Consider the following 27,937-nt stretch of genomic DNA (forward strand, 5'->3'; position numbering starts at 1 on the left):
AAGTTATATCATAATACTTTTCAAAATCCAAAGGTAATAACAGAGAGAATGGATACATTAAAAAGTTTTATTTTTTTGATATTAATAAATATAAGAATCAAATAAAAATATATATGTTCACTAAAACATGCAGGACTCAACACATAGCTTCAATACAACCTTAAACAAAATGTTTTATAAATAAAAATTATAATATTGAGTAAAAATACATTAACAACTGCAATAATAATTTAAAAATAAGTTTTAGTAATACAATTAATTGTAATATTTCTAATAATGTAATAGCATACTATTTCACACTTTAATATATAATTTGCGAATCTGGATTTCTTTACATAAAGAGGTAATGATATGACACAAATTGAATAGTGTTGAGCAACATAGATATACTTGAGCAAAAGTGCTGAATTATATTGGACTCTTACAACTTAAAGTTAAAATTAATTGATTCTTTTAGATCTATTGTTAAATTTCTCCTTTTCTAATTTAAGATGTTCATAACATTCATTTATACTTCTATAAAAATAACTAATAATTTTACACTACCAAGACTGAGCGTTTCTGTTCACATTAAACACTCGCAGTCCCTTAAACGTACAAAATTGCAACAACGTGTAATAAGGCACTGATATCTTAACATATAACAATAATAAATTGGAGCTCTTCAACCATTATCACAGTTACATTTTTGCCTTGTTTACTTAATGAGGTTGAATAGCAAAGAATTAAATCTAATTTTACATATCAGTAAAGGATTGGTATTAAATTAGTTAGTATCAGCCTCTCAAATTATAGATAAAGGTTTCTTGCTGATAAAATTAATTGGAACTATATTGAAAATACAACAAAATCTATAAGGACCTAATATTGAGTCATACTTTATACACATTATAACAAAAATGTAAGAAATTCCACAGTAGATACATTTTGAGTTCTTAACACAAAAGATTTTGTCTTACTTACGTCCCTCATTATCAATGTCAAATTTGTCATTCTTACTTTATTTCTAGCACAACAGCTTCATTTTATTTATAAAATTTTTAAGTAGGGTTGATCCTTTTAGTCTTATTCTGTCCGTCCTCAAGGGCCACTGGCCTTGCAAAGATTTTATCAAACAGATTATGGGTAAGAATTGAAACAGTACAAGGTTCATGGTACTTATAAAGTGCTCATTCTGTCACAGACAAGATTTGAAATCCGCTCTAATTCAGATCTAAAGACTGCGTCTTAGACTCCTTAACCATTAACTCTCCCAGCTGGTAAGACCAAAAAGTGCTTCTATGATTAACGCTTATTTTATACGAAATAGATTTTTTGTGCATAAGAAAAATCAGGAATAATGTTGTAATAGAGTAGACTTTACCAAAAACTTTTAAAAAGTATGACAAATTTTCATCATTAAATAAAATTTCTAAGCAATTATTTGCCAAATGGGTTGACATTTTTAATACATATTGCAAATATCTACAAAAAATCCTAAGTTAAAAAGAAAATTTTAATCAAAAAGTCTCACTAGTTTAAAAAGTTGATGTTGATATTTTAATACTTAAAATGGAGTTTAAAATTTAAAAAAAAATACATATAGTGTAGATTAATTATTTACATAAAAAATTAATTAATTTTATATAGGTGAGAATCTATTTACGTACCAAACAAAACTCATTGATCTGAAGCATTGTTAAGGAGCAAGTTAGATTATATTGAATTCCATTAATATTTAAATATTTTAAGTAAAAAATTACATTACCTTTGGGCCAAAATTAACCTTCACATGAAACAAAGAAATGATATAACAGAAGATGTGCAATACATCCAAAAGACAATCTATTGCAGAGTTTTTAATTATTGTTATTAAAAACTAACAGTAAAGGACTTTTACCAGTTCTTTCACATAAAACAAATAGATTGAATGAAAAATATATTATACCTAAACTTTGCTGTTGTAATCATAACAAGTGTTGTGCTATAATAAGATACAATGATAAATGATTTATAAAATGTATTATTTAATGAGTAGATCTGTTGTATGTTGTGATCTGTTAGTTCACAATAAGTCTACATTTACAAATTCACAATAGAAGACGCCCTTTCACAACAGTTCAGATACATAGTTATTTCTGGTGTTGACTTTAAATGTGTAATGAAATGCATAATTGATTATTGATGATTCATGATTGTTTTCTCCTATTTAAAGAATTGTGTGCATCACATAGCATAATCAACAGTACCGACCCGCTTTTTGCATTTATTGTCAATTCACCCTTTGCAATTTATCTTACCTAATACAAAAATGAAATAACCTCAAAGAATTGAGCTAGACTTTCTATATCTATATCTTTGAACTCGAATATAAGGAAGCTCAATTAAGCCAATGTTGGTAACTCTGGAAGTGGCATTTGTAAAATCTGTAATGACAGCATTTCTTAGCTAGTTGTGCACATCATCATTTACGAATTTTTAAGATAGAAATCACTGAAATAAAATATATACTACTAAATTTCTTTTTGGTCTGTACATTACACTCAACATTTCAATATAAATAGTTATGTTTAAAAAATTATATTAACATTTCTACTACAATCCAAATTAAAAGAATTAAAGTCAATAACAACATTTTCAAAATAAAAATTCAAAAAAATACTTTTTTTATTAACTTTAATTTTTTAATATAAACAACATGTGTTAAAAAATGGTTTCTATGCAAAACAATAAAAATATCCTAATTTTACAAAAACTGATTTTTTTAAATAATTGCAGGCGTGCATAAGTGCCAAATCGTAGTTTGTAACTATATTTTTAGTCATTAATCTATATATTAAATTAAACAGCAAAACATCACAAATTATGTGATATACAGTATGGCCTATTTGAATTTAATGTCCAATAGCAAAAGTTTTATTAGAAGGTGACAACAAAAAGCCCTTTGCCACTTCCAGGGTTAACTCAAGTTCCTAATGCACTAGAAAGTTTAGTATTTTTTAAAGGAATATCTAGCTTTAACGTAGCACCGCTGGACATAAGTAGTTTCCATACACACACACACAAAAATGGAACTATAAAACTATATAATTTTCGGGAAAACTATAATTAAACCCTAGAGATCATTGGTTAGCCAACAATCCACCCAGCTGTTCTTGCACAGAATAGATCTCTCCTCTGTCCTACTGGGCAGCTGAACCAAGCAGTTGGCAGTGCTGACACTCAGCAGGTTGCTGCTCAGCATGTGGCCACCTTCAACAGCAAATTGTCAAAGATATATCATTTAATTAATTTTAATACAATACGAGGTAGGAATGATACGCCAACACGTCACGTAAGAGTCTTGCTAAAGTTGCATGTATATTTCATCCCACAAGCTGAGGTTGCATGCATGCTGCGAGTCTATAGCACATTGAATTCACGATTGTCCTACAGACAGACAATTATACAGAAAAGAATTTTTCATCCCCCGACAGACAAAAGACAAATTGTGTCAGCCTACTGAGTAATAGGTTTCAATAATGCTCAACAAATTCCATGGTTAGACATGTACCATCATAGATCTTATTCTTGTCTACAAATACATTAAGTTTCATACAATATGTAGTCTTCTGAAATAAATCTCTCAAGATATCTTGCCACTTGATACATTTACATTTTTGTTTGTTGAGTTTCATAGCAGTTTTAAATAATAAAAGCCTGCACACTATCACCAACAGAAGATGTATGTTGGAGTAGTTAGGCTACAAGTTAAAGTCTCATAAGACTGTATTCTGTTTCTTTACAAATTTATTTATTCTGCTATTTTCTTGTTGACATCATGTTTACCCACGAGACCAAAGTAAAAATATTCACTGATGCTCAGCCAAGTCCCAAGAAGTGCCTTGTGCCGTACTATTGTCTATGTAGAAATGAAGCTTCATACTGACATGTAGATGCAGTTCGTTTCAAGATATGTGGATAGAAAGAAAGGAAATTTTTCCTGCCTAGATTTCAGACGCTGTATTAAGCAGAAGGTGAAATGGAGTTGAACTCAACATTCACATTTTCCAGCACCTCGAATGATAGGCTTTGAAATAAATAATATTAAATATTATTCAATTACTTAACAAATTTCTGAGCAATGAAAAGAAATACCATATTTTCCCATTTTGTGGTATTACTGAAGAATTGCATGACAGTTAGTAATATCCGTTTTCATGTTTTCATTTTAAAGCCAATTCCATGAAAACCCAATTTTATATGTTAAATGACATGTTGATGAGGTCGACCAATTTGTATTACATTTTTAATCAGCTTCATCATATGTAATATTTGTTAATACGCATAAACGCTGTTTCTGAAGTGTTTCAAGTACTTTTCTTTCTACATTGAGACTATTTATGCTTTAGTGATAATGAACCTAACATCTAAATAGTTCCAAAACATAACAATTCAATAGATTTAATACTTTATGGATGTTCAGGTATTAAGTATCCACCATGTGGTGCATGGTGGTGCAACTAAACTAATACAAATTTCATTAAGATTTATTAAATATAGCTGTTATGTTCATTGAATTAGAGTAAAAACTTAGCATATTTGGTATTTCTCTACTACCTAGTGTCCCACAAAATGTTTTATGCTTATTTCTTACAGGTGGGTCTGTTGGTGTTTTATTAAGATATAAAGTTTTGCCAGTTACTGCTAAAATACAAATATGAACTATTAACTTTTGCGAACGCATCCATTTATCTGAATATCTGAAGTCTGTGACAGCGACAGATTCCAGACACTGCACTAAAAAAAGATGAACTGGAACTAAACTCAACATTCACATTGACCCCTTCTTACCATAATTTATGTTGAGTTATGTGTAGAAAACCCAATTGCTCCATTGTGCTTAGAGATTGTGAGAATACCTAGGTTAAACTATATTTTTGTAGTCTAGTTGTCTCTGATGTCAACACAATGCAAAGAGTTCATTTTGTACTTCTTCAGCCTTTTTTTGCATTTCTGCAGATGAACATGATTCCAGATTTCAGGAGCTAAATTCAACATTCACATATCTGAGAACACGTGCCTCTTACCTTTCATTAATTACTTTTATTTCCCACACTATATTTGTCGTACAACATCTCAAATTGTATCAATTATATTCCTAAATGGATCAAGCAGCACATATTTGCATTTATCCAGAATGACACTATTGAATCACAAACATGTTGCAGTATAAACACATTGATTTACATTACATACTTACCAACAATGTGCACAGAGGCTGGAGTTTCCATGCTGGCTGCTTGGTAAATTCCCCTCTTGAACTCAACTCTAGGATCCAACTTCAGCTCACTTTGAATCTGTAAACATTATAACAAAAAAATAAGATATTAGGATTTATTTACTGAACATAATTTTTTCAGTTGTACTACTGCCATAACAACTTTGGAACCCTACATTTATGTAAATTCACTTTTACAATACAACAAAATTACCTCTTAAAAATTGTTTTTAAATGTATCTAGAATTTGTTGAGGGAAAAGCTACCCTCTTAGTCAGATCCTGAAAAATAATAACGATAGGGAGAACTGGTGGAAAGATAACTACCGAAACAATCCTGACGATAAAATCATGAAGGAACCGTGTCTACAATTGTAAATGAAATAAATTAAATTAATGTACTTTTCCTTTACAAAACCAAGTACAAGACTGACTTTAAATACGAAAGAGAATTGCTCATATCAAAATTTTCTATTATACTAAGAATCAAAGAATCTTAGTCAAAGAATCTAATTAAGGTAACATAAATTTTTCAAACATTTGCCAGCAAAAGACAAAATAAATAACAGTATCACTACGTTTTGAGATCTGAAATCTAACCTTTTGACTAGTTCCATAAAAGCCTAAATTAATTATCTTTTAAAGAAATGAGGTTTTAAATGTGTTATGCTAGCTTCACCAGCTCAATTTGTCTATGGACCAACAAAGATAAGGAAGTTTTACTCAGTTCTGAAATGTGTTTTCTTTGTGTTCCTTTATTTAAATTGTTAAGGTTATTTTGTTCATACTATGTATAATACTCTATTACTACTACATTTTATGCTGTAAACATTGTTTTTTTTTTAAATCATGTGTACCTGTTTTAGTTATGCTTTCCCAAGACATTTTCTTTTAAGAGTATTGTATGTTTTGAACCAATTTGTAATTTTGGCGCATAAAGGACACATACAGACGCAAATTTATATCTAGTCTTATTTTCTATGTCTGGTACTTTTCTTTAGTTTTATTTTTTCACTTTTTTATAACGGATTGAGAATATCTATTTTGTCTAATTCAACTTTCTGAATTTCCTACTTTAAACTTTATCTGAGCAGAATCTCTTTGCTCTATCAAAGGAGAAAGTGTTGAAAGGGATAAGTTATACCTCAACCAGCTCCTAATCAATTAATACCTGAGCTTTGACAATCTGGCCCTCTGGCAGTATCTGACCACTGAGTCGCTTGAGTGTGGGTAAAACGTACAGGTGACAGGTGACGCTTGCTGACACTGGATTGCCCGGCAGACAGAAGAACAGAATGGAACGTTTGTCTGGCCCCTCACACGATGCAAATGTTGTGGGTTTACTGTTAAACAGAACAAGAACCACATTACTATTTAACATATTCAATGCAACATGAGTCGTACCGACTTTAGAACAGCCGGAATATTAGTAAGTTGCATCCACTGCGGTCAATGTGTTAATAAAACATAGCAGAGTAAATTTTTTAGATATGACAATCATATTATTCAGTGGAACATGAATAATTTTAATCTCAATGAACCTGTGAAAACATTAAACAACTGACAAATTTGAATTAAGCAAGTGTCTTAAACAAAGCTGATAAAAATAAATTCAATTACAAAACATAATGAAGACCTTAAAGTTAAAAACAGTTGAATACTGGTACTCTCCCTTCTCAGTATATCAATGGCCTGTGCAGCTGTGGACAGAGCTACAGTAAGTCAATTGCAGTAAAAGACTATGCATTTATCCTGCCTTTCTGCTTTTAGGACTCCTACCTCAGAAGTAACATAATGACGAACATAAACATTTTCAATTCACAAAGACAAAATTTGAATTAACCATTCTACTTTACCATTATCATCAAGAAAACAGGAGGGTAGTTTGAATCATCCGTGATTTTGAATTTAAAATGTTTGATTTATCATGTTCCACCGTAAGAATGGTCATGGTAATATAAATTTAAATAAACAGATTTCAATTAAATCTATTTAACAATTAGTATTTAAAATTAAACTAATTGTGTGATACTTTTAAGAAATAAATATTGTTAAATTGGTTCATGGAAAATTTATTTTTGTTTGTATTAAATAATCACAAGTAAACTACAAAAAATAGTTAAAAGAAATATAAGAGCTGGTAGTATATTCATGAACTACAGCTACACGGAAGTCATATTTTGAGGATGGTGCCTATGGTGTATTGAAGTCAGGTAACCTGTCCCATGTGATGGTTGCACTAGAACTTTCAATGACAAGGAAGTTTGTAAAGGATGTCATGGATGGAAGAGATGTAAAAATTGCCCAGGTCACTACTTTCTTCACTTGGATGAAAATGGGATTTGGGATTGGAAGCTGCATTTTTAGCAGTGAGGTAATCCACTGTAGGGTAGTTTGTGAGAACGATGATGGAAACATTCATGTTATTCATCTTAACTAAAGCAATAACTCATCTTCAGTTTGATATTTTGAGATGACAACCCCATATTCTAACTCAGCCAAAAAGAACATTTTAATTGATAAGTAATCTACTTTTAAAATCCAAAAAGATGCTGAATAGCAATATATAACAGAGCAATAATTCTCTCTACACCTTATAAATTGAAATCAATAGATTACCCAGGTTTCAGATTTACTCTGCCAAAATGTATGTCTGCGTTGAAGTCTTCTTTGAGGACTTGTTTGAGTAGATCACGTTCTCCCATTGATACACTGCCTGTAGTGACGATCACATCAGCACATCTTATACCTTCCTGCAGCTTAGCCAACGTCTCATTTGGTCTGGACATGACAAATTTCAATGGTACTAACTGGTACTTTATAAATGGGGGTGAACATGTGCATAATGTACTTAACTACTCTTTTACAATTAAACTGGATAAATTCAATCTACACCTAAAATATTAATTAATAAATCCAAAATTTTAAAATAATTTACACTAAATTTTCTTTATTCCATGTTTATTCCATTGTTTCCAAATAAATAGAATGCAATATTGTGTCTTTAATTTGTAAATTTAGTATTAAAAATATCTTTTAAAATTAGAAAGAATTCTAGTAAGCAATATTTTTCTCATATTTTAGACAAAGCAGATTTGTTGAAGAGTACTGTAAAACACTACAGAAAGTGTTGTAAAGAACGTGGAAGATATGGTTCCATAAAAATCCACCATGAAAAAAAAAAGAACGATACAAAACTTATTTTCTAACCAAAAGATAAACATTGTAAATCCACCATGACTAAAACAAGAAACAAGCAAATCCACTGTAGTAAAAAGAATTTTAGGTCTCTTTATAGGCCTCTTTTATTCATCTATACCTATCTTCTTACCTTCAGTTTTAATTTCAGATGACATTGTTTTAAAAGTATATTTACTATAACTGATTGTCCATTTTTGCAGCACTACTTTGTTGAACTATATTTATTTATGTATATTGCTTTTTTATAATATTTATTACTTTTAGTTATTATTTAGTAACTGTATTTATAACTGCTATTTATTATATTACCATTTCATTTATAAAATTAGTCTATTCTTAAATAAGAATATTTTTTTAATATATCACAAACTTTTAATGTTGACTTGGCTATATTACCATCATCTGTTATAAAATAAAGTGACATTATATCACTTTAATTTAAATTTAGATTTATTGTCCAACTAGTAGTTTCCCGCGGCTTCGCACGCGGCTTAGCACGCAATTTCCTGTTGAAAAACAGTACACTATATTTTCGTATTTTTTTCTGTCTCATTCTTATATACTCCTGAGATAATTGATAGTCGTTCCTTCGTGAGCCTCTTGGGCGCATTATGAAGGTACCCGTATAAACCATATTTCCTGCATCTGTCTTTCGTGGTTTTAGCTAAGTGTTCATAAGTTATTCAGTACAATTACTTTATATAGATGAATGTCGATAAACTAATTTGGTTTTAAAGAATCAAATTAGGTTTTTTAAAATCAATTTTCTGTCTAATAAATTTCCAGAATTATTGTGGAGTTTGCCTTGTGCTCCGATCAAAAAATGTATCAATGAAAACCAATTTCGATCATAAAGCTTCTTCTTTCGGCTCCTTTCATTTACATTCGATCTAACCAAATTCGATTACCTTATGTACAAACTATCACGGCTTTGTACAATGAGGTGTTTATAACAGCGTTCAATAGTATTTTCATTGCATTAGATAGTTTATTGATTATAGGTGCAATCTAAATTTAAAATTAGGTAATAACTTCGTCTATGCAATCTGCATTACACCACTAATCAAGCACTTTACAATAATAATTTTCTAAATTTTTAATGTAAACAAATGTTTCTGCCTCTTTGATGAACTTCAGCTGAAAGTATTAACAGCTGTTAAGTATCAGTTCATGTTGTATTACGTGTCGCAGCGCAGTCTGCCGGATCGAAGGTAAAACATTCTACACTTAGAAATTAAAAATTAATTAATAAAACATTTTTCAGTGGACTCTAAAAGTATGCCTATGTTACTTCCAGGAACGTGTAGAATCACTGTACAAAATTTCACAATGTTTCGTGCATTGGTTCCAGAGTTATAACGGAACATACAAACAAACATTCGCATTTATATATATAGAGATATTCAACTGGTTTTTTTTTACTTTTTTATTTTTCTCTTCCACTTACGCCTATAGAAAATCAGATTTCATGCAGTTTTGAGAGAATCAAATGATATTTCCTTTTTTCTGAGAAAGGGTTGTTTGAAATTGTTAAGGTCTGCTTTATATTTTACGATCCTTCTTTCAACATATCTGCAGATTACCGAGAGGCCTGACCTGCACCACCCATCCTCAGGCACTTTATACTCGTAATATTACACCCGACCACTAGACCACTATACTACTACTAAACCATACTACTACTGCTACTACACTACACTACCATTCATACTAGACGTTACATTAGTACACACCACACTACTACACTATTATTACATAGAATCATGCTGACTTCATCTCCCGTGGGCCAGGCACAATGATATGATGCCGTTGTATTATTATAGATAAACTAACACTAAATTATTATTTTTTACTAAATGTAACAAGCCAGTTCTCATATTAAATCATGTTTTCTTTCTTTTATTTTCAAAATTCTAGCACATTCTATTTATTAAATGCTATTAAAGACATCAAGTTCTTCATTTTAAGTTATCGTGGCGGATGATCAACTTCAGCCTGCGCACAGGCTGAATGCCCATGCAGGCTTTATTCCTTATAAATTATTTAAGTAATATCTTAGATAGATAACTAGTAAACTATTGATTTTAAAACAATTTGTCATTTTTAAGTGTATTTCATGTACAGTTGATGGAATAAACATTCATTCATTCATTCAACATATCCATCTTTTTAGATTTGTACGGTTCCCTGTGTGTTAGATAGATAACTAGTAAACTATTGATTTCAAAAGAATTCTGTTTAGTACTTTACTTTTGTCATTTTTAAGTGTATTTCATGTACAGTTGGTGGAATAAACATTTATTCATTCATTCAACATATCCATCTTTTTAGATTTGTACGGTTCCCTGTGTGTTAGATAGATAACTAATAAACTATTGATTTCAAAAGAATTCTGTTTAGTGATTTACTATTGTAATTTTTAAGTGTATTTCATGTACAGTTGGTGGAATAAACATTCATTCATTCATTCATTCATTCAACATATCCATCTTTTTAGATTTGTACGGTTCCCTGTGTGTTTAGAGAAGTAAAGACCACTGACTCATCTCTTGCGATGCCCAGGTCCACTGTCGGGAAGCCATGCTCCTTGAAAAGACAGAGCAGCATGGTCTTGTTGCTATCCCAGATCTGACCTGTCTCCAGCTTGTGGCCAGGCGGCCGCAACTCATTTCCTGTCGATAGCACAGCTACTCGAGGCAATCTGTAAGGGACAGTTCCCACAGGGGTTATCTTTTAAAATATTTAATAGGTCTTGAGTTTAAAATACTAATTGGAAGGGCTACATACTCAAAATCTTTCTAGCCAATATAGGGCAAAGGTATCTGTTTTTCAATCAAAAATTATCTTAAAGAACATTTTTTAAGTTCATTAGCTCTGTGGTGAAAACTATGACATTAGGTCTTGGGTACAGTACATGTGTTTTCACTATATAGTGAAGGGTTTAAACAAAGACTAAACAATATACAAGGACTGTCAAGAAAGTAACAGAAGTTTTGAAATAAAATACTAACAAGGATCCAAATGTAATTATACACATTTTATCAATAAAAACCTAATCCAGAACACTGACCAGCCACACAAGTCTATAGCAGCACATTTTTTAAAGCTGGATGTTTACTCAGTGTATAAGTATGGACACGAAGATGACGGCTCTAGCGCCACCACCACAATATGCAAAATGTCTGTTACTTTTTGGACAGCGCTCATAAATAACAATAGGTACAACAATTTTTAGACCTCAATCAAAGACCCTTTTTTTTAAGTACCACTCAAGGTTTTTCTAATTGTCTCAACTCTATCAAAATCATATTTCCAAATTATAAATAAATTGAATCATTCTCCTGTACCATATATAAAACGAAACCAAACCAAAAAAAATACTTCGGATATGGAAGTTTTGTAGGATGAATAGTTAATTTTGATTTTTGGCAACTAAGCAAATTTTTTAATCCTCTTAATAATAATGTATATTACAATTTTATTTTTCTATGTAAATAAAAGTTATAACTATTAAATAGACATACTTTTTATTTTTACCAATCAACTTATAGCAAAGTATGAGCACTAATTTTGTAACTCATTAGCTATATTAAACTGGATGGAAATTTGTATAGGTCTGTAAAGCTCCGTTTATTTTGTCTTTTACAGATGATTATTAAACTATAAAGTAAACTAAAAATATATTTTGAATTCCAAAAATTGTATAATCGTTACAAAGGCCTTATTCTTAATCCTCCCAAGAATTTCTCCCATTTTGATGTATAAAGGTGTAACAGTACCTGAAGACAGGTAGTGACACAATACCGACAGAAGCAAGTAGGCCAACTTGGGAGCTGGTCAAAGGAGTATGGGTTACCAGGAGCACAACGTCACCTTCTCTCACGTCACTGCCAATTTCTCTGTAACAGCACCGATAACTGTATAACCCAACGTTAAACACATCATTACACGCCCCATTGTTTATACACAAGTACACGTCCTGCAGCAATTACAGACCAAGTCTCTCTGTAAGTTCATTCTCCATCACACATATGAGTTTTTACATGGAAATCATTTTTATGAAATTAAAAATGTACATTTCCTTAAAAATTGTAAATTGTTATGTTTTGAGCTGTATTACCTACACAGAACATTAGCAATTTGCCATAGACTTATTCTTCTGCCACTATTAACACATTAATTAATTAAACATATTGAAGGACAAACAGAATTGCAAGTAAAAAATAATAAAGTAAAGCCTGTTAGAAAAATTGTAACACTATAACTTAACGATCAATTAATACCAGACCGTTGCAGACAGACTTTACCCAAAGCCATGTAGTGGAGGTAGGGGATGAGAATAAAATTTGATGATCAGCTCCTACTTTTCCCAAACAAAGAAAATATTAAGGAAAATCGATCTTTACAGAATTTTGCTATGGAACATGTAACAACGCGTTCTTTGCTAAGTATTCATGATGAACAAAATGTTGACAGTAATTTCAAACAATATTTTGGTATTTTATTGTAGACAACAATGCTAAAAAGATGTAGCTAGGGAGAAAATAATGCAATATTAATACTAACTTGAATTGCAGACCATATTATTTCAATTGTCAATAGTTCATGAAAGATAAATTTAACAGTATCTCTCTACCTCAGTCTGTGGAAATCAGTTTTACAGCTAAATACCTATGACTTTTCATCTATGTAAACATTGTAGTTTCATTGATACTTTAGAAATTATGACAAATCACAGTCCCAAGAGAATTAAAATTCAAAAGTTATAAAATCTTACATTTGTACCTTGGCTTCAATTTTAATCTTTGTATAGCATAGACTAGGCAATGCAAGAACAAAAACATGTTATGTACATGCAAATTAGAAATATTATACCATACATGTTTATTACATTCAGAAAATTTGAGTTTGAAATAACTTGAAATGGAAGGCTCTGATGATCTTGTTGGTAATATTATGTTGGTGTATTCACTGTATCAATTGAAGAGTAGTGAAATATTATGTTTGCAAAGCTGATAAGACACATTGCAATGAGACATAAGGTAGAGTTGATAACAAAGCTGTGTATTTTCGATACTGTCTTGATGCTAGTAAAATGGCGTTTTTGCAGAAGTGATAATTTTTTTCTGTTGAGAAAACTGGAGCATCCTCAACAATCCTTTAAAGCTAGAAAGAGAAGACTACTAACAAAACTTGATATAGGTTACTGCATATTTCCTAAGAATGACATTAATAAATGTCGCAGTAGAAATGGCTTAAACATATTTCATTATGTATTTCATAATAAAATTAAACTATTTTGTTGCCAGTATAAGTTACCATTTACTTTAACTCAGATAGACAATGTTTTTTTTACGGAATGACACAGCATTGACACAGAAAGATTTTAATCCATATTCATAAAACAAAACCCACCAGTAACAATAAAAATAAGAACCTACAGGAGCAGTATATCTGTAAAATGTCAATTTAATCAAAATTGTTTAAAAGAATGTTTTTAAATATGTTAGAAAAATCTAGTAGAATGTCTGGCATTAGTATTCTTTCTATAGTGGAGGGGGCAAATTCATTTTTGAAGTCTGCGAGTACTTCAAGTAAATATTTTCTCACAATGACTTCTTAGTTGTGTTCTCCACTCACCTAATGTCCTGACCTATTGTGGGAGCTACCAACACTTCAATCTGCAGCTCCTCCCTGCCATCGTCAGTCTCCTGCAGCACTTTGGTGTCTTCTACCTGCACCACGCAGTCAGCGCCTGGCGGTACCGGTGCTCCGGTGTTCACTCTTGCACACTGACCTGGCTCCAATACTCCTCCTGACATTGGCTGTACAGTGTGCGTCAGCATTAGTTACTAGCTTTACTAATATTGGTTCTACCTTTTAACCACAGACAACAAAAATTGTCCTACATGTTTTGGCCAACAGATTTCTAGGGTGCTAATACGATTAAAGTTTGTTGATAAATCACATACAATTCATCTCTGTGAATTTTCACTCTTTATTAGAACAAATTGTCAAAACTTTACATAATTTATTTAACCGACAATTTAGTTTAATTAATCATGGTTGTTCCATCTTCTTATAAAATGCTACAGTAAAAAGCAATACCTGCATAAAAAGCAATTTAATACTTCGGTAAAAAAAACGGCCAAAGAAAATACATACAATACAATTGTTACAAACAAATATATCTTCTGGTACTAATAAAATATAATTGAAGGTTCTGAAGACCTGTCCAACATAATACATTAATCTGTTAAATATATCAAAACCATGTCATTGGCACAAGATACTACTCTTTCTGACCTGAAAATCCCGGATGTCTAAATCCATCCAAATCCAAATTGGTCCATCTCCCTTTTGCTAATTGATCTAAACATTGATGAAAAGTTTTTACTCATATTAACGAACGAAGCATGTAATACAGACCAATCTCCAAAAATAAAATCAGGATTTAATGATTTGATCAAAAATAGTAAACAGAGAAGTTTCTCAAGGACTGGCATAAACAAGTTTTGTTTTATTCACATGTGACTTTACAAAAATACATGGAAATATACGGTAAATTGAAGATTAAGAGCAATAAGAAATGAAAAGACATAATTTAAATTCATTAGAATTTGATTTCTTCAAAGCTACTGATTAATACATCTCTTGGCACTATTCTAAACATAAATTGTGAGCCCGAAGAAAGGAGAAGCGGGCAGTTAAAGAGGAGAAAGTTTAAGTGAGACAGCTTGCTGATATGTCGCCCAAGAACAGCAAACAACAAGACAACAGCAAGAAAGAAAGCCCCTGAGGTGGTCATCATAGATGCTGGCAGGACTTATTCAGACCTCAAAAAGGAGAAACGGGGGAAAGTAAAATCTGATGACTCGGGCACTGAGATCTGGACTATTACACAGATAAGAACTGGAGGTGTCTTGTTAGAACTTTGCAAGGAAACAACATGTAGTATTATGATATATCTTTTCTGTCTTAAAACTACTATTTACTTATTCTAAATATTTATATTTAATGTTTACATTATGTAAATCCATTGATTTAACTATAGCTTGTTTTAAGTTGAATAAAACTATTTCAATTTAGTTCAAACTTTAATCCATTTCATAACACCACAAACCGTGACCTCTCCAGTGCTCCACTGAAGGATGGCAATCAGGGTGAGCAGAATCATTCAAAGGCTATTGCCGATGGCGGCCTAGAAATCTGAGACCTTGACTGTCTCACCACAGTCGAGAAGGTTTTAACACCAAAATCACCACAGATCTGGGAACAGACACAGGAAACCTGAAGGTCTCCGTGATAGCCTAATAGGCAGGAACAGAGACTGGCCATAGTGAACCTAAAGGAGCTTGAATCCAACAGCAGGATTTTGATAACGGCCTAAATAAATATCGATAGGATCAATGGCGAGATCTGCCGGAGATTTGAGTTGACAAAGTGCTTTGGTTTCGGCCACTTCCAGGCAGGCTGCAAAGAGCCCGACAGAAGATGTCAAACCCTCTGTTTTAAGTATGGAGAGATAGGTCACAAGCAGATCGACTGATAGGCAGAAGACTGGTGTTGTCAATGCATGAGGCTGAACGTATCCTCTGAAAAATTCAAACACCTTTCTAGCACAAGGACCTGTTCTGTCTTCGACAGGCTCTGGACATGGCTAGTAAAACCGTAAGAGGATAAAGATCCTCCAAGGATATCTCCGCTCCATCACAACAATGCACCTGCCCACTCTGCACCTCTAATTCAGAGTTTCCTCACTGAAAACAACATACCTCTGGTTCGCTAAGCTCAGTACTCCCCAGACATGGCTCCCTGCGACTTCTGGCTATTTTCTAAGCTAAAAATCCTTTGAAAGGAACTTTATTTCAAGAAAGAGAAGACTTTAAACAGAATACGACGCCCGAGCTTGACAGCATTCCAAAAGATACCTTCCAGAAATGTTCTAAATAGTGTCAGAAGCACTGGGAGAAGTGTGTGCATCACCAAGAATACTACTTTGAAGTGGATTAGAAGTTTGTAACTCTAGTTCAATAAATGCACTTTTAATTAATAAAAGTCTGATTTTTTTTTAACAGCCCCTTGTATGGCCCAGGTATTGCCCAGTCGATGCCTAAAATCAGTTCTTAAATTATTGAAACGCCAATTAATTGGTTAGGACTTTGGCTCACAAGCAGTACATTGAGCGTATGGGCTGCAAAATTTAAAATTTGCTTGATAATATATTATTTAAATTTGTCAATTATAGAGGAATATAAGGTATGGTAATCCACCCAGAAGGAATTAAATCTGCTTCTTGTTCAATGGAAGAAACCATAATGAAATGGCATAAAGGTATAATCAAGTAATTAGGTATTCTTACCTCTGTCAAATCCAAAAACAAATGTGAGGTATTTACATGTTTCGGAAATCATCAGACACAGAATAAAATATGATATACTGAATTGCTTCTTCTTGTAGTTAAAATCATATTACACAACAAACAAACAATCATCTCGCAAAAGCTTTTTTGCGTTCTAACAAAAACAAGTGTTTGTTAGTAAACATGAGTGTTAACAAGTCATGCAAACTACTGTAATTGACTTAAACCACCTTCAATTATCAATGACAGAATTACACAACATTCACAATTTATTTTAAATATTACATGCTCTGATCTTAACTAGTATTTTGTTCTCTAGATAGCATGATTGATTTTAGAGATTTCATTTCAAGTAATCACTATTATTGTACAAGTCACTCTAGAAAATACAATTGACAGCTTAACCTTTTATCTTCAATTATAAAACTATCTGATAATATAATGCCCTTTTAATCCTCTAAGAGATAAGAAGAGTGTATGGTATAATACTATTTCAAAACAATACAGACTCCAAATTTCACACTGTAGAGAATTCTAATTCATGTTCTCACATATTAAAATAATTGGGTAGTAAAAAAACATGAGTGAATTAAAAATACAAAGAAAGATTTTGAAAATAATCTCTACTAAAATAACTCTAGAAAAGTGTAAAAATATTATATAAAATTCTTTCAAGATATTACAAAACAACGATAAACATATAAGTATGCTTTTCAAACATTCCATAAATATTCAATGATGATAGCAAAAATCTGCATAATAAAGCCCAAATTACAATCACTATCATTATTATTTATTTATTGCTATAGTAGAAACTATATCATTGAACAAACACAAATTATAGATTCTTACCTGTGAACCAGCTACCATGACAGAGATAACTTCCCTTGGACCTTTGCCATCAGTAGAAATTGCAGCATAGCCATCCTTGACAGAGGCCCTGTAGGGAGGGAGGGAGCAGGTGGCAGTGACTGGCCTGTCTATCACTCGTCCCAGTGCCTGGCTGTAACAACATCCCTTCAGAACCAGCTACCATGACAGAGATAACTTCCCTTGGACTTTTGCCATCAGTAGAAATGACAGCATACCCATCCTTGACAGAGGCCCTGTAGGGAGGGAGAGAGCAGCTTGCAGTGGCTGGCCTCACTATCACTCGTCCCAGTGGCTGGCTGTAACATCGCTTTAGAACCCGCTACCATGACAGAGATAACTTCCCTTGGATCTTTACCATCAGTAGAAAGGGCAGCATAGCCACCTTTGACAGAGGCCCTGTAGGGAGGGAGAGAGCAGGTTGCAGTGGCTGGCCTCACTATCACTCGTCCCAGTGCCTGGCTGTAACAACATCGCTAATAGAACCAGCTACCATGACAGAGATAACTTTCCTTGGATCTTTGCCATCAGTAGAAAGCCATCCTTGACAGAAGCCCTGTAGGGGGGAGGGAGCAGGTGGCAGTGGCTGGGCTCACTATCACTCGTCCCAGTGCCTGGCTGTAACATCGCTTTAGAAACAGGTACCATGACAGAGAAAACTTTCCTTGGACCTTTACCATCAGTAGAAATGGCAGCATAGCCATCCTTGACAGAGGCCCTGTAGGGGGGAGGGAGCAGGTTGCAGTGGCTGGCCTCTCTTCCATAGCAAACCATTACAGAACTCCTATATAAGGACAGGGAGATTTATTACAAGATTGGCAAATTGAAAACTATTAATATTTTAATGATAGCAAAGGCATTGATTCCTTAAGTATTTATAAATTGCAATTACAAACTTTAACCCTCCAAATGGCAGTACTTGTTTCTCCAAGTGGTGGGACATTTTTACTGATTTTGTATGTTCGCAAAAGGAAATGTATATAAAATACTGTAAATTATATAAGTATGACATATCATATATCAAATTAAACTACATAACATACAGAATACAATAGTAATAATATGAAACACCTATCCTGGATAGGTGTGAAAAACTAATGGGTTAAATTCCAAAAATAAAAATCCAATTTTTTTTGTTTTTATGTTAGGCTGAGTAAATTTTACTGAATTTAATTTTTTAACACAAATCCAATATAGCTATTCTGTTTCAAATTTAATTCTGAACAAAAAAATATATATATAGTTTATATGTATGTTCCTAAAAAACACACTAATTGCTGATCCAAACTTTTATGTGCACATGTTTTAATACATTTTAGTCAGTATCAGAGCAACCTCTTTCTTCCTGGTTTGAGAGGCCTCCAGTAATGTTCCAAGTAAAGGAAACACTCCCTATAAACCCCACATTTACAAGCTGGGCACCAGAAATGACTTTTGTCCCTTTTCTTGGTTTATCCACACACTGCACAGTCTTTCACTAAATGAGCAATCTGGTGAGGAAGATCTCCACTTTGCCAGGAGGTGGTACAGTAGGTGGATAAACTGGTTGTAAGGGTTTCACTAGTGCCAGTATGTCTAAATACTATATCAAATTATAGTTTGGAATCAGGTTTTTCTAACCATACCTAATATATAGATTATTTATTTTGAGTTATCATATAGCATACATGACACAACAATCCAAAATGGCAAAATTTGGCCATTCATGTCACCTTGACTTGATTAATGATTAATTATATTAATTTACTTCAATTTGTACTGCAACAACTTATTATTTCCACTCACTGTATAGATACTTCTTCGATACGTTCAGATGGTGAGACAGAGGAGATACTATATGATACGATCTTCCTCACAATGTGAAGAGATTCTTCCACATCAACCATTGGGAATACTGATTCTCTTGCTCTCCTTGCCACTCTTGATACATCTACCTAAACACATGTTATATTACATAGTTACAAATCAGAACCAAACCAAAATGTGCATTTTGCACCATCCAATGTCTATTTAGATTATATAATGTAGTTATTATACTATTTTGATTATTACCAAAGTAATTACTAATACTTTTGAAAAAAAAGATAGACTAAGAAAAGTTATTACGGATAAGTACCAAATAACAAGAAAAGAGAAGAAATTAAATAATATAAACAAAGTAATAAAACAAGTATGTATTGTGAAAAGACCCTTTTAGGACTGCACGTTTTCAGATTTTCTATGCCTAAAAGACCGCCTTGTATTTTTTTAAAGTGTAAGGGTTTGGGGAAAAAATTGTATATTCTAAAGTAGTGGAGATATTTCAATAATTGTTTCAACAATTTTTTCTGCATGAAGTGACTAACAATAAGAAAATAGGTTTTACTTTGTACAAATCAAAAAAGGTTTGTTAACACCTATAAATAAAAAAAGTTTTTTGAAAAAAAAAAATTTTTTTTGTTTACAGGAATTTTGTGTAATCTAAAAAAAAAAATAGAACAGTCCACACATATAGATACATGTATTTACAAGTTATTGCTTAGGAGATTGCAACTTATTTCAATACTTTTCTTCAATAAATGGCTGAGATACGAGGAAAAATAATAATAATGGTAAAAATTTGAAAATAGATACAAGCAGAAAAAGATAACTTAACGACAGAGAACAGGCCAATTAAGCAGTAATGAAACAATATTTTGTCTCTAACTGTTATTTCATGGTCTTATTAAGTTTTAAAGTTCATGAGAACTATTCTAAAACTTACTCATACTAAAAAACTAAAAATAAATTATTTTGCACACAGAAGAAATGTTACAGAACTGCTGACAAGTCTAACAAACATGTTTGGTGAGGCACACTCCATGTAAGCCTTTATTACATTTGACACAGGCAGTTCTGGATCTCTTCATCTTGTCTTTTAGTCATTTTGAAGCACGATAATCGTCTAAACACAATGAACAAAACGTAAACAAACTCGGCAGGCCGCGTCAGTCAGCTGGCGCTGGCGATCGCGTGTTGGTTGCGGCTGAGAGCTAGCGCTACCAACTGCGCAATTTATCATTTCCCACTCCTCCGTGGATTAAAATTTTACTAAATTCAAAGACGAATGTGAATGTAGAAACTATCAATAGATGTGGAGTCAAAATTTGGTTGAATCAAAGTTATTAATTATTTTCTTATACCCATAAAACCAGTTGGTATTTTTAGCCTAAAAGACAAACTAACGATATATCGTTAGTTGGTCCTAAAAGGGTTAAATGTGTGGAAAAGACCAGTAAAACAAAAATGATGGCGGATAATGCATGATGGGAATGATCTGGTTAAGCGCTAGAACCTGTACTAAATGATGATGATGATTAAGTTGTAGACACTAATGATTTATTATTATTATTATTATTATTATTATCGTTCACAAAACTTACTTTGCTTGTGACTGAAGCTTGCAATGCCTGATGGGTGGCAGAGACTGACACAGTGTTATCTCTCAACAAAGCCAAAGCATGAGGGACACAATCTATCACAACATCTAGGCACTCTCCTACTGCTTTCTTACTGCCAGGGAAGTTAATAATCAAGCATTTCTTCCTGACACCACAAACTGCCCTAAAACACACAATTACCAATTGCTAGAATTTAGTGTCAGAGGAATTAGCAATTCTTAACTTGTTTAGCTATACCACGACTGTTCAAAGGAATTATCAATAGGTTTTTTGATGGAGCTATGGGAATTTCTCTGAGTGGATTATCTACAGAAGCTGTGAAGTCAATTAGTCTTTCCACCTATGCCATAAGTGAGAGCTGGGTGATTTTAAAAGGATCAGAATTTTTGGTACATACCATTTCTTTCCTCTCCTACTGCTATTATCTTCCTTACTTATTTCCATCATAATGCTGGAAACATTAAAAAACTAAAACTCTCACTGCATTTTAACGTATTTAATGTCTTCTTCAAAATGATTTCCAGAGTACAGGATATTCAAAATGGTTAAGAGTGGGTCATTGGGACCGTCTTCTGATCCTCTCGAGATCCCATTTATAGCTACATTAAGGAGGTATAACATCCTATCCACAATAATCATCCTCCGCAATTGTCCTTTATTTCAACATTTGCGTTTAGTCATGTTCCACTCCTGGACATCCAGTGGATTGCTAACATGTATGTGACAACATTGGTTTTTACTGTACCCAGTGTAAGTTCTATTGGAGCAGGTATAAATCAGGCAAAAATCGAATTATTAAGAGGTAGAATTTTGAGAATGGTTTTAATGTAAAGTGTACAAGAATTGAGTGATTTTTTGCCTTTCTAATCCTTTTAGAGCCTAGTTAAGTTCTGTAAGGATAGCCTTTGGATTGTGAAGGGACAGAACTGGCATTGGAAATTTTGACTTAATCAGCTAAATAATACAACCAAACTTGGAACCCTTGCGAAGTCAGTGTAAAACTTTACTTCAGAAATTACAATGTACTCTTGACTGCAATTAGTTATTGGCCTATTAATTGAAAACATTCATTAATTAGAACATAATTAGTAGAACTGATTGTTTTTCATACTGAATCTAACCACATGTTACATGCATGATAAGTTACGAACTTGCATATACTTTAGTAAAGCATCAAACATACAAACCACATAATAGAATGTCTAATGCCTATTTTACAATGTATTGGTCATGTTTTAACTGTTATTTATTTATTAAACTCACCTGGAGAGCATTGCCATTTTTGTTTTAGCCAAGCTTTGATACAGAATGGCTGAAGGGATGGCTGGTGCTTCTTTCTCTATAACATTACGAGTGGCCTCTGGAGTGACATCCCGAGGAGCAAAGCCTGTCCCTCCAGTCGTAAACACAGCGTCCAGTTTTCTTACATCTGCCCATTCTTTCAATGTTCCCTACAACATAAATACATATCAATATATTATGTTACATTATTCATAATTAAAGATAATTTCATAAATGTCAAACAAAAGATGTCAAATAATGTTATTTACATTATTTCGTAAATAACAAAAAACCTGGATTTTAACTTTTAAGCAGTTTTTAAAATTCTTGATGAATGCACAATAAAAATATTTTTACTTTGACTTTAACTTTGAAAACATTAGCGGGTAAAAACTCATTAAATTTATTGCAGATTATATTAGTTCACACCTTAGCATAAATTAACAAATATTACTTTGGTTACTGCAATGCCTCTGGTCAATAATATCTTTTTAAGATTTTTTGTTTGTCAATTAAAAAATGTCTAAAAATTAAAGTTTCTTTTCATCTCTTGGGGCGGCCTATTGTACATTGAAATGAAGTTTACAAAATCATTACAAATAAATATAAAGTGATAATTAACCAAATGTATTTTTCCCATAAACATAAGCACATGTCAAGAATTTAATTAAATTACTTCTTTAAGTTTCAAAGCAGTGATAAATCACATTCAAATGAATGATGTATATGAGTATTAAACACAATGACAAAATTATTGCATAACTATCATCATAAGTTTACCAGTTCACTCCACATCAAAACACTGCAAGCACAATTGAGATATTGAGATATTTTGGCCTTGCTATGGGCTATCTACGCTATTTTAAGTTAACGTCAACTGTCGATAAAGAAACAAGAATATTGATCAATGGTTGGTTGACCTCCAGCAAAGCACTGCTTCCCCCTACTTTACTTTATAAGCAGATTTTACTGCCATAGCAAGTTCAGTTTTAAATCTTTTGAATGAAGGTGGATCTCAATAGCGAGGCCAAAATATCTTAAGATTTAAAATGGGATGGCAGTTTTGAAAGGGAGTAAACTGGTGCAATATGAATCACAAAATCTAAGATGATAAGTTAGTTGTGACACCTGCACCATAAACCTATGAACTACAGTTGTAAGGTCTGATTGAAAAGTATCCAACCTGTGATTATATCTTCACGCTAGAGCACCTGAGCGGTCTCAGCGGAGTATGGGCGTAACTAATAGTCCCTCACAAACTATCTAAATGCCGTAATTTCTGGCTGAACACATTGGGCCGCACACAGCATGTGTTTATGTATCAGTTGTTTTTTTTTTTCTGTTCATCGCATTTGTGTGCTGTGAAAATGACAGAAACAACTGATCCACAAATTTGCATCAAGTTTTGTTTTCAATCTTGGCAAGAGTTATACGGTGAAGATTGAAATTTTACAGAAGGCCTTTGGGGATAGAAGTATGAACACAACAGAGATTAAAAAATTATACAGGCAGTTTAAAAATGGTCACATATCTGTTGACTGTGACCCTCGTTCTGGCCGAACTTTAATGACAACACCGGAAAACATTGAGTGTGTACAACTTGTGATTGCAGGTGATCGTCAATTGACTGTTCGTGAACTGGAAAATTATCTTGAAATACCAAAAAACTACTGTTTGGGAAATTTTTAATACAATTTTGGGAATAACTGGCGTGTGTGTGAAATTCATTCTGGAATTGCTATGGACAATTTGAAAATGGTCAGTAATGATAAAAATGTCCTTATGAAGAGTATTACTGGTAATGAGCCACAGGTTTATGTTATGTTCCTGAAACTAAACGACAATCTTCATAAAGGAAGCGCCCAGGCGAGCCATGGCCAAAAAGCACGTCAAAGTTGGAGCGAGGTCAAGTCAATGCTGATTATTTATTTTAGTTGTGCTCTACAAATTTACTCCAAAAGATCAGACAGTCAACAAAGAATATTAATGTGTAGTCTTAAAAAGATTGTGTGATGCCGTAAAAATAAAATGACGTTTCTGGTCAAGCAGTGACTAACTTCTTCACCACAATAACGCTGCAGCGCATTCATCAACTCTTGTACAGCAATTTTTAGCCAAACACAAGATTGCTCAGCTTCACCAGACTCCGTACAATCGTGACATAGCCCCCAGCGACTTTTGTATGTTCTCAAAATTTAAAATGGCACTCAAAGGAAAGCGGTTCGACAAGATCGAGATGATTCAAAGTAATGCGAGCTGAAGGCCATTCCAAAAGCTACGTTCGAGGACTGTTTTAAGATGTGGAAGCACCGCTGGAAGCATGTGGTTTAATCAAATGGGGACTACTTCGAAGAATGCCACGGCCTGGATGACGAAGAGTAGCACCAATACAAAGATATGAACACAGGTTAAATACTTTTCGGACATAACTCATATTTCACACCCAGTTTTTCCAATATATCAACCTATATGTTTAACTATGAATATACTGTGACACCAAAATATGACAAAAATACCTCAATTTCAGAAACTTCGTCAGGAACACACTTCAACACAAAAATAGGACTGTTCAGTTTCCTTGACTCTTCAATTGCTCTCCTTAAATAGGGTCCACTTTCATCTTCTGTTTCTCCACGGAAACAACGATCACTAACTAAACGTACAAAAAAATACAGTAGATTATTATTTTGAAACAAATATTTATTTATTAACTAGGGTAGAATAGGATAAGTGGATCCGGTTTTTTATATCAAAATTGGCAAATGATATTTCTTAATTATAACCATCGATATAATCAACCAATACTGATTATTTTGAACACTTAAATTATCTATATCAATAGCTGTACATACACTTTCAGATAATACACATAATATTTGAATTTTATATAAGTGACTTTGAATGATTAAAAATGGCAGTCAATTTTAAAAAACTATACGATTACTTTAAAACATGATGACATTTTTTTCATGAATTCAACATGTACTAGTACCGAAAAACCCATTATGTGAAATTTGTGGGAAAGAAACAAATTTAATTGTGAGAGAAGCAAAAAATATGGTTGTCTTCAGATGCAAAAAAAAAGGTAATGGTGGACATAATTTAAGTAAAAAGCACTGAAGAATGGTTTCTTTAAGGATCAAAGTTTGGAATGTGTAGTATTGTGAGTTTGATGTACTTTTTTTCTAGAAATCATACAAACTATGGTTTTTTTTTATTCTTGAATGTAATTTGAATTTATACAGCACATCAAGAAGTACGATATCTGACTGTCTATAGTTTTGTAGGGAGGTTTGTTTGGTATGGATTGATTAACAGTTTAATAGAGAAGAAAACCTTGGATGTCCTCCAAATAACCAGGATATGACCAGGTGGTGGATATTGATGAGTGGAAAATTAGAAAATGAAAATATAACAAAGGGAGGTAGGTAGAAAGAACCTGGATTTTAAGTTTAATTGAAACCATACCAGAAGGACAAAAACGTGGTGGAAGGTATAGAATTGAAATTTGTCCTGAAAACGAGTTGCAAAAACCCTCATTCCTCTCGTATTAAAATATGTAAAGCCTGAACAACCATAGTCAACAACATGTGGAAAGCACATTTTGGATTGAGTGACTGTGGTTTTGTCCATTTTACCGTCAATCATAGCAAAAAGTTGGTACTTTGGGATTATACCGACCACACTAGTATGAAGAACACAAAAATAGAAATTTATAGAAACAAACATGATAGAACGAAAAAACAACTCTTCAATTACAAAATTACAAACTTACAAGCATTTCCAGGTATTGTGATCGGTATTGTTGTCGCTGTTATCTTATCTTTCTCGAGAATCCTGATTACGGCAGGCCGCGCGGCATCACGTGATTTGCACGGTACATAATTGCCTTTCCATTACAATTCAATTTATATTTCTGATTAGCCCCTCTAGAATTTGATATTTTACTGATAGGTACTATCTCGAGGGATGTTTTTCTTTCGTCGACATCAGCGCGGGGCAGCACCGAAGGTGCTGCCAAAGCCCGCGCTGATGGCCGGAGGCACTCGCATTTTGGGTGGCGGAATGTGATCAAGAATAAAAACAAGTTTTTAGTGTTTTTTTAATAAAGAGTTTAGTTTGGTAAATGATTGTTTTTGTTGAATTTTTGTGTTTGGAGAAATGTAGAGGTAAAACACGGAAGTACAACAAAGCGATGCACCAGCTGAACGGGCGGCGAGACTGCAATCACGTTATCTACTAGACGCTCGACTTTGACCTCTGTCTGAGGATGGGGAGGGGTTTGCGATAAGACAATTCCTGTTTTATATTGACGAAATATTGTTCTACGCTAATCTAGTAATCAGTAGAAACGAAATGTGAAATAACGATTCATGTCTGGGTGTGGTCGGTATAATCCCAAAGTACCAAAAAGTTTTTAGACCCAGCAACTGGTGCCAAGACTCAGACAGTTAAAAGCCCGTGAAGGGCCGTAAAACACAGTTTGAAAAGTGGTATACCAGCCGACTTTTACACAAATTATGTCTGTGAATATTTATATAGAAGAGAGGGTAAATATTAAGATCAGCGACTACCGCTCGGGTAGGGTACGATAAGCGGATCCGGTTTTTTATATTGAAATTGGCAAACGATATTACTTAATCATAACCATCGATATAATCAATCGATACTGATTAATTATTTTGAACTATTAACTTAAAAAACCTATATCAACAGCTGTAAACACTCCAAAATAATACACATAGAATATTTCAATTTTACATAAGTAATTCTATTTCAAACATATGATTGTTATTTAGGAATATAGATCCTAATTTAAAATTGATTCATAGTCTAGTATTCAAGACATGAATTTTAGGTATCAATGATTATACTAATTGATATAAAAAACCGGGTCCGTTTATAGTACTCTACCCACCTACATACTACCTACCTACATTTTGTTTTCATTAAGTTATTGAAATATCTTATAGGCCTAGGCAAAAATAATTTTAGCCAGGTCTCCGATTAAATCAAAAGGATAGGTTTGAGCTGTCCACACATAGAATCTAATAAAAGTTATAGACATACCTGTCAAGATTCCAATGGAATAGGGAACACTCATTTTCACTTGATTAATCAAGAAATTCTAGGTTATGTAAGGTTATAAAGATTTAATTATTAGGTTACAATAAATTTTATTGTTCACTCTAATATATAAAGGTATCTTTAGATTTGTCTTGAGTACCGCAAAAAACTGTGTGATTCACAAACACTGTACAGTTTATTAAATAATATAAGTTATATAACTTATTTTAAATCGCGTAACCGACACAACCAATCGTAAATCAAACTGAAATTTTTTTTCTCTTTTAAGCCTCAGCTTTAAGCTATGCTGGCTTCGATGTAAACTGATATTTATTTTTTATTACACTGGTATTTATTTACAAAGTGCACTATCAATCGTGTCTATGCCTGATTGGACCTCCCCGAGATTTGAACCCGTTATTTCCAAATTAGAGAGCCAAGACTAATCTAAGGAAGAGGAATAAACTGTGATCGTATCGTAGTCTGCTCTGGTGCAAAA

General features: G+C 32.9%; 1 protein-coding gene across 1 annotated transcript; it reads right to left on the reverse strand.

Moving 5' to 3' along the window:
- Positions 1–53: 53 nt before the first annotated feature.
- LOC124357165 (gephyrin) lies at positions 54–27,937 on the reverse strand. Its single transcript, XM_046808674.1, has 13 exons — positions 27,442–27,937; positions 24,888–25,024; positions 22,354–22,541; positions 21,073–21,253; positions 19,457–19,605; positions 17,654–17,804; positions 14,080–14,264; positions 12,219–12,338; positions 10,982–11,140; positions 7,858–8,019; positions 6,410–6,581; positions 5,222–5,318; positions 54–3,231 (listed from the first exon to the last, which is right to left on the reverse strand). Exons 1-13 carry the CDS (start codon positions 27,473–27,475, stop codon positions 3,095–3,097), a joined length of 1,872 nt encoding a protein of 623 aa, XP_046664630.1. The 5' UTR covers positions 27,476–27,937; the 3' UTR covers positions 54–3,094.

Source organism: Homalodisca vitripennis, chromosome 3 (assembly GCF_021130785.1).
Source record: "Homalodisca vitripennis isolate AUS2020 chromosome 3, UT_GWSS_2.1, whole genome shotgun sequence".
NCBI classification, from domain to species: Eukaryota; Metazoa; Arthropoda; class Insecta; order Hemiptera; family Cicadellidae; genus Homalodisca; species Homalodisca vitripennis.

Coding starts and splice junctions, on each gene's coding strand:
- LOC124357165 (XM_046808674.1), bottom strand. CDS start 27,475: ATGAGTGTTCCCTATTCCATTGGAATCTTGACAG. Junction 17,805..19,456: donor ATCGAAGAAGTATCTATACA/GTGAGTGGAAAT, acceptor ATGTTGTTACAG/CCAGGCACTGGGACGAGTGA. Junction 6,582..7,857: donor AGAGTAAATCTGAAACCTGG/GTAATCTATTGA, acceptor TCTGTTTAACAG/TAAACCCACAACATTTGCAT.